Source organism: Nematolebias whitei, chromosome 5 (assembly GCF_014905685.2).
Source record: "Nematolebias whitei isolate Nwh7 chromosome 5, NemWhi1, whole genome shotgun sequence".
NCBI lineage: Eukaryota > Metazoa > Chordata > Actinopteri > Cyprinodontiformes > Rivulidae > Nematolebias > Nematolebias whitei.
The window spans coordinates 9450852-9459440 of record NC_056502.1 but is presented as its reverse complement, the minus strand read 5'-3'; the positions used below and the strand labels follow the sequence as shown (position 1 = coordinate 9459440).

At 39.6% G+C, this 8589-nt stretch overlaps 1 protein-coding gene across 1 annotated transcript in view; it reads left to right on the top strand.

Annotated features, from left to right (window-relative positions):
- Positions 1-8589, top strand: part of drd2l (dopamine receptor D2 like) — a 35874-nt gene that overhangs the window by 17848 nt on the left and 9437 nt on the right. Inside the window, 3 exon segments of the mRNA XM_037676800.1 lie at positions 770-795; positions 4074-4101; positions 4241-4436. Coding sequence (XP_037532728.1) covers positions 770-795; positions 4074-4101; positions 4241-4436 — 250 coding nt within the window.

Sequence of the window (8589 nt, the reverse complement as noted above, 5' to 3'; positions counted from 1 at the left end):
ATATAGGCATTTTAAACCCTTCCTACACTCTTGCAATATTCTAAACATTTTTTCTAAACTCTAAATGCTCTCAAACAGCACAGAATGTCATGATTTTAGCTCTTTGCCTCCTCTGTTCTTTGCCACCTGCAAGCGCTCTTGGCCACGCCCACTTATCCGCTCTGCATGGTGAACAGCTGATCAGCTGCAGTAGGAAGCTTATCCTGCAGCTCTGGGCTGCACAAATGTGCAGCAGGTGCTAAATAATTTTAAAAATCCCATGCCGATCGTGCGGCTCATCCATCAATCAGCCAGTTGTGCGTCATGTCCAATCTTATTTTGAAAACAGCGATAGAGCTAGTCCGTGATAACTGAACTGGAAAGTAGCGAGGGACTACTGTATTGCATAAAAATATTTTTGTCCAAACCATAATCCTACCATCACTGAGGGTCCAGTGACAACCACGATTACCTGAATATCATGGATTTGAGCACATTAGCACATAAACAAGCAGGGACATGATGGTACAACTTTTTCTATTTTATTTATTTATTTATGTTTTCATTAAGAGGAACTTTAAAATAGACTCTAATGTACTTAAATAAATGGACTGTACTTGAATAGCGCATTTCTATCTAATCAAGACACTCAAAGTGCTTTACAACACAATCTGTGCCCTCATTTACCCATTCATACAGCACTCTACTAGATTTCTACAAAGACTAATCAGCGTTTTAGATCACATTCATACACCGATGGGACACACATCTGAGGCAATGAGGGGTTCAGTGTCTTGCCCAGGAACACTTCAGCATGTGACTGCTGGTGGAATCAAACTCCCAACTCTCCCATTGGTAGATGACTGCTCTAACCAATCAGCCACAGCTGCCCCTAACTGTTAGCCTAAAAAAGAAGATGCTTTTAAACATACAGGTCTGGTAAAAAATAAACAAAAAAAAACTTTAAACTTGTATGTCTTCCATCAGAAGCCCACTGAATTGTGATCATTTGTTTGTCCAGCAGGTGTTATTATGTCCTTCGTGTCCTCTGCAGTCACTTGTGTTCTTCTACTTTTATAGAAACGCAGAGATGGTGTTTAATGATTTTATCTTCAATCTGATGCCCTTTTTATGGGTCCTGGGGGAGATGGCCAGACACCCAGTGGACAAATCATCTGCAGCTGTGTCCTAATTCCTCAAAGTGACACATTGAGGGCGCACGAGCGGAGACAGTTTGGTGCATTTACCAAAGCTGAGGCCAACTTAGTTAATGTTGGCTTACCAAAATAAAAACATGTCTGCTTAATATAGATGGACTGAATTTGGCTTTGATGATGAAGTTTAACAAACCTACACTAATTCTTTTTTTTTTTTATCTAAAGATTTTTAGTCAGTGTGCCATTTTAATTTTTTTCATTCAATCAACCTTTATTTATACAGATAAATCACACTGAGCCTCGAGGTCTCATTTACAAGTGAGACCTGTTTGGACATTGAACATTGTAACAGACTCTCATCCTTTGACCAAGGAAAGATAGCTTGAATTTGAAAAACAAACAAAAAAAAACACCCCGTACATAGGCACATAGTGACGCAGACATTCCGCAGGGGAGGGGACACGACAAGGGCGGTGAGCGTGTCCAAGGACACTCCACTCCAGAGGCACTGTAGGAGTTCTGATGAGAATGGTACAATCAGCCAGTTCCCTCTGGTGAGATCCGTAAACACTCTCGAGGGTACTGAGGTTGACCAAGAACAGCGCCAGGGGGAATCCAAGAGTCCTGAAATGATGACACAATGTTTATTCAGTCGGGCCCCTCTGATAGGTTTGCAGACTTCCTCAGTGGGAGAGGGGAGGGGGCAGAGCATCAAGTTACAGGGCTTCCAGGCGAATTGAGATAAGGTGGCCTGTCAAGGCCAGCCGGGGAGCCAAATTCAGATAAACATTTGTTTTGGGGACAGGTAGAACTCTACTGATTTATGTCTGCCTTGAGTCTTTGCTGGTCCTCACGGAGGACCTCACAGAAATGTCCAAATTAAGTGGACACACCGCTGATCCATGCCTGAAAGTATTCCTCGAGACCTGATCCATCCTACCAGCGAATCCTAGGGGCCGCAAATGGCCTGCAATTCTCACAAATCACATCCAATTTGCAGTTCAGTTCGCAAAGGAATTGAGTCTGGGTGCTCGAGGCACAAAGCAAACCATCGCATAAGGCAGGCAGCCTGACCAGGGTCAAATTTGGTGCCAACAACTTCCTTGTTTGTTGACAGACCAGGACCCAGCCCGTTCTAAAAAGCAGGAAACCTGTTATCATAAATCCAATTATATATGTATCTTCAATATCCTCGATGGACAGCAGAGATAGACACATCACCTTCCACTCGCTCCAGGAATCAATGACATATCCAGCTGCATGCATGTCCTCAGGGCAAGTCGGCTCACCTGAAGCTTGTCTTCTCTTCAAGAAAATTTGATCAATTGTGTTGAGAGACCAGCTGACCAGATCCAAGACCAGCTGACCAGATCCAAAATAATTATTGACCTGATTTCCATTTGCCATAATTATCTTTTGAGTGATGTTAAGATGTGTGCTTAGCAACGATTAAAAAAGACCTGGGTGTCGACAAAATACAGCAAGTGGGGGATAATTTCAACATATTTTTCACATTAAAGGAATAAAAACTCTTGGTATTCAACCTAAATTCAGCCAAAGGTACAATAGTTTATGATTTTTATGTGCATTCATGAAAAATAACCCCAAAACAAATATTTTGTCAGTAACTGAATCTTATTCTTAAATCAATCAAGCTGTGTTCTAGCTGCTGAGGATACAACTTAAGGCTGAAAGACCCACGAACAGCAGCAGATGAAGGCAGCTGCAGGGAACATTTTGTAAAATACAGCAAAAGAGAAAACTGAGATGTTCATGTGTTCCAGACTTCCTTCATCATCTGCAAGGCTTTCTTAACAAAGCCATCTTAAAAAAATTAATAAATAGTGAGGCGTGTTTGCAGTGGCACCTTCAGAAAGTCTGTAGTGGGGTGGCCATGTGGGGGCCACATGATGTGGCTTAACAAAACCAAAAGCCACAAGAGAACTTCAGGAGCTTTGTTCTGTTATAGGTTATTTGACAAATACAGTAGTCCCTCATTTATCGTGGGGGTTCCGTACCCTGAATCCCTGCGATAAGTGAAAAACCACGAAGTAGGGATACAGTAGTCCAAGTTCAAGTTTAAGTTCAAGTACAGTAAACTTTATATTAAGGCTTTAGAAACCCTTCCCACTCTTTTGGAATGTTCTAAACTCTTAAACCTGCATCATTTTAACAACATACTTTACTAAATTTTACTTACTAGCACTGCAGAACAGCAACAGCTCTGGTTCTGGTCCAACTCTGTTTTATTTTGACTCGGTTTGTTTCTGCAGACCTATCCTGCAGCAAAGAAGCCCACAAATCAGTCCTCTAAACTCTTAATTCTACTAATTTTAACAACATACAGTACTTCTACATAAATTAGCTACAAAATTTTTCATACAAGGGCTTTGCAGAACAGGAGCGGTTCGGTTCCGGCCGACCCGATAGATGAAAAAACGTCCTGGTGCTGCATAAATGAAGCCCACCACTGGTGCTCTAGGAGCAAGGCTGCCCAGGATTTAATCCACCACCTCTGGCCCGGTCCAGACCGGACTGTTCAGTTGGTACATGTATTTATTAAGAAACTGTCAACACTCAACTTATTAAAGCTTGTCTTCTCCTGAATTTATATACATACACATATATATATATATATATATATATATATATATATATATTTTTTTTTTTTTTTTTCTTTTTTTTAAAGAAGCATATTCACTCAACCTTTATTTATACAGGTTGGTCTCATTGAGTCACGAGGACTCAAATGCAAGAGAGACCTGCTTTAGACAAACCACAGATAAGGTACAGATTTATTGCAAATGGGACTCTTGCGCACGTCTGACAAATATGAAATGAATATTATTTTTACAAGTCCTATGCAGTCATCGTCCTCTTGACCTTCTGCTAGGATTTAAGCGGCTCACTTCAAACCTGCTCCCACCTGCCTTACAGCAAACATCATCGATTGCTTTTGACACCTGTGCGTTTCGTGTCCTTGTGGCTGTGAGACAAGAACCGCCATCTTTTGACTTCTGAAGGGAAACGGGGGATTTGTGTGTCAAGTTTACTTTGAAATATGTGCAAACATGACCGTGGGATAAACGGCTCAGAAGCTGTAGAACATGTGGATGTGCGTGTGTGTGGCATGTTAATGTTGCATGTTCCCATGTTGCTGCAGATACACAGCCGTGGCCATGCCGCTGCTCTACAACACCAGATACAGCTCCAGGAGGAGGGTGGCCGTGATGATCTCTGTGGTCTGGTTCCTCTCGTTTGCCATCTCCTGCCCTTTACTGTTTGGACTGAACAACACCGGTAACTGTTCTACTCGATTCTTCTTCTTAAGTTACTCAGCACCTCTCAGCTAAGGTGTTGCTCAATGGAGTCACTCCATAAAGAAGCACACTGAAACTTAGTCAGGCATGGCAGGATAACTGTTAACAGGAGCATGTGACGTTCGTGTGCTTCCTGCTGCTGGTTTTACTGCCAGCTAAAGAAAGTTATGCAAAGAGGCTGTGGACTCTAGCTGCTTATGTTTTCTGCTGCATCGCCCTCAGCACTTTAAAATTATTATTTTACATTATAATCTGCTCACTCATGGTTTGCAGAGGAGTCCACAGATGAGTCAGAGCAAATAAATAAACGTAAACAGTAGTTTGCATCTGCTTTGCTGTCGTGGCAAAAAAACATTTGTATAGCTGAGATCAGCAATATTTATGCATTTTAACAAAACTTGGAAAATTTGTAAGTGATTTTGATGTCACATGACAGAATGCCATTTATATGATAACAACTACAACACATAAGCTTAAACTATATGTTTGGTTACTAGATGATAAAAAATATCCACCTATCCATCAATCATCTTTACCCACTTCTTCCTTTTTGGGTCACGGGAGTCACTGGTGTCCATATCCAGCAAACACTGTGCAAAAGGTGGGGGACACCCTAGACAGGTCTCCAGTCCATCAGTATTCCTGTAGGAACATGAGGATAGATATTAAACCTTTGTTTAGAATGTGTCTGTCACACAATAATCACAGTCTAATGTTTTCAGGCATAATGCTCTGATCTTGCTTTTATAACAGATTTTTTGTAAATCCAGAAAATGCCACCATAATAAAATAAAAATAAAAACATCATAGCTTCATTTTTAGTGGCTGCTTGGTCAACCATGAGATTTACAATCTGTTCTGCATGTGTGTCATGGTAAAATGCCAATTTGCAAAACTAGAATTTAGTTTCTGACCATCATGGCTGTTTACTACATTTCGCTAAGATTCAAAACTGGTTGTAACTACTATACACATCATTGCACCCTGTATTTACTGGTTAACTGGACATCATTAACTTCACGTGGACTCTCTCACTGGTACATTTTCATATTTAAATCACTTCTTGATCTTTTGCTTTCATACATCTCCTCCTATGTCACTCCATGAGTGCAGCTACAGCGTGCGCTCTCAGGACATTATTACCTGCAGTGTCCTCTCAGTGAGGACTGAACTTGGCAAAAGGGCTTTCTCCTACTCTGCTCCTGTTTCCTGGAATATCTTGCAAAATGATCTGAAGCTCTCGACCTTGACCTCTCTAAGTGGCTTCAAAACATCTGCTAAGTTCCAGGCAAAAAACGATGTGGACATGTTCCTGTTTTTGGTTTTCTACACCGCTTTATAATGTAGCTGTTTTTGTTTCATTATTTATTTCATTTCTTCTATTTATTTTTCATTTTATTTGCTTTTTTATGTGGTTTTCTATTGTTGTCTGTATGGACCCGACGTCAGAGGGTGGACCCGCCACCCATTCAGGTATCCTCCCGCCCCCAAGACGGATTACGACACCATTTAGATTGAACCTATGCACTGCATTGACTTAAGACAACCAGCAGAGGGTGCTGTAAGCGATTAAACTGGACTTTTAGAGGCAGTAAAGAAGACAAACTAGTTTTCCAACTGCTAATCACAAGAAGAAGAAGGTGAAGAAGACACTTTGATAAGGTAATATGCCAAAAAGAGGGATTGCTTACTCAAGAGTCTGAAAAGATGAACCTGTTCAATGCATTTTTACTACAGCGAGGCAGAAAATCTGATTATTGAGTTCGATGATTTTTTTTTTAACATGGATTTTCCAGAGTTTTATTTATTTATTTATTTATTTGCATGTCAGGTTTGTTCAACCAAAATGTGGAAATGTTAAAAATGTTCAGGTTTTTTTTTTTTTTTTTTTTTTTTGACATACTCACTTCTCTTCAGGAAAAGTTCATGAACAGTTGCCTTCAAGTTTCTGTCGTTCGTGTGTTTCAGACACGATGATTAAAGCTAGTTTCTAAGATTTATGCAAAAATTGTTTATGCAAACTTGAGCACAATTTCTCAGCAGTTTCTGGTGACTACATGACACTGTTCAAGTTATTTGTTTGGTATTAATAAACAACATATGGTTATTTCAGTTGCAAGGTTACGTAAATGTTTATGTATTTATATGAAATAAAATGACCATTTACTGGGCCCACACAAAAAGTACCTCTTTTGTGTTTTTTCTTTAAAACAGGTCTCGCTTGTAAATGAGTCCTCATGACTCAATGAGACTAACCTGTATAAATAAAGGATGAATGAATGAAAAATGGCTTGTTAAAACTATGGCTGTATTTTATTTTATTTTTTATCTTCTTTTTTTCTAAACTTGTGTTGGAAACAGTTTATGCTCAGCTGAAACAAGACAACGCAGCACTTTGCAGCATCATTTGTTCCCACTGATGGACTGAGAGATGACACTTTGTGAATGAAATCACACAATCTTTGATTAGTTTGTTGCCTCACGCAGCAGCGAGGGTGGCAGCTGCTAACCCCAGACGAACGATGGCGACTGTGGCGAGGGACTCGAGCTTTGAAAATGCTCAGCCTGAGCTCAAAGGAGAGAGCTTTAGAATAAATGGGAATTATAAAGTAATGTGAGAGCTGACACCCAACAGCCAGAAACAGCAGGAGACCGAATGATGTAAGGCAAAGTGAAAGACGAGCTCACCCTCCTCAGTGACGGGTTGCACACAGATTACAACATACAGCTGGAGTTGTTGTTTACTTGTTTGTTCTTTTATGTCGTGTCCAGTGTTTGTGCTTAAATGACTGAATTGCATCAATGATGACTTTAAATAAAAGAAGTCAATAATAAAAAGCATTTTGTTAATAAAAAAAGGTTTAATAATTAGTTTCATTACACAAAATTAAACTGTGGTTTCAAATTCAATATGAAGACAAAGGAAGAGACAGGCAGAAAAAAAACAAACCACATTGTTAATAAATCAAAATGCTCATGAGGGATTACTTTGATTGCTTTTCTTTTTTCCTGTTTTTTCATTGTATTTATGCAAATCATTTTAAAAAAAAGCTTCAGAATAAATTAAATCATCTCATAATATGTACTTCTGTTACATAAAAGATCATTCAGTCTCTGCAGCACTTCATGCTCTGACAATGCTCCGTTTGTGTGAGGCAACATCTTTGTTACTGGTTTTGTTGCATTAAAAATGAAACTTCTCCAGCAATTTGCTAAAACAGTTTTAGTTTGTTCCCTTGCTTTACTAGTAATGACACATTTGTAAAATAGTTGTAATCCTTAGTTATAAACTGCCTTCCATTGTCCTTGAGCACAGTGATCATTTTATATTGAGCTGGATATAAAACCTAATATGTATATTAGGTCTAATATTTAGGCGTTAGGTTGGGGTTCAAATGAGCAGCGTGGTTTTTTCTTCTCTTTTTAAAGCATGCATTCTGAGTTTGATTCTTCAAATAAACCCAGTTTTGTTCCAATATATGGAGATTTGTGACATGAAGCCCTTTGTTCCCTCTTCTCCAGATTCATGAATAAAATTATAATTATTGTTCAAATATATAAAAAATTTAATTTGAGAAAATAAAGAATCAGAAAGGGATTATCCCAGGGTGGTTTCTGACTTTTGGGCTGCATTTTTTCAAGCCATTCCTTCTTTTTTACTGCACTCGCTTAATCCAGTGCAGCGTGACATGGAGATGGTGCCTTTTTCCAACAGTCAGCCAGCGAGAGCAGGGCACCCTGGACAGGTCACCTGTCCTTCACAGAGACACTTTGTACAGATGAGATACATGGCTCTTAGAGGAAACGGAAGAAAAAAAATTAAAAACAAGGAATGGCTCAACTTTTTGCAACTCAGTTCCCATCATTTGTTAAAAAGAGCCGATCAAAAGATTTGTAACGTTCATGAATGTCACATCTCTTTCCCTCAGAGACAAATGAGGCAAACAACCACACATGTTCACATCTACAGTCCATTTTGAATCATCAGCCCACCTGACACCAATGGCTTTAGACTACTGAAGGAAACGATTTTAAAGAAAAAGATCCAATCTGATGATCAGACTTGCATCAGCACTAACTACAGCTCCACTGTCCATCCATCACTGCTCCACTGTCCATCCATCACTGCTCCA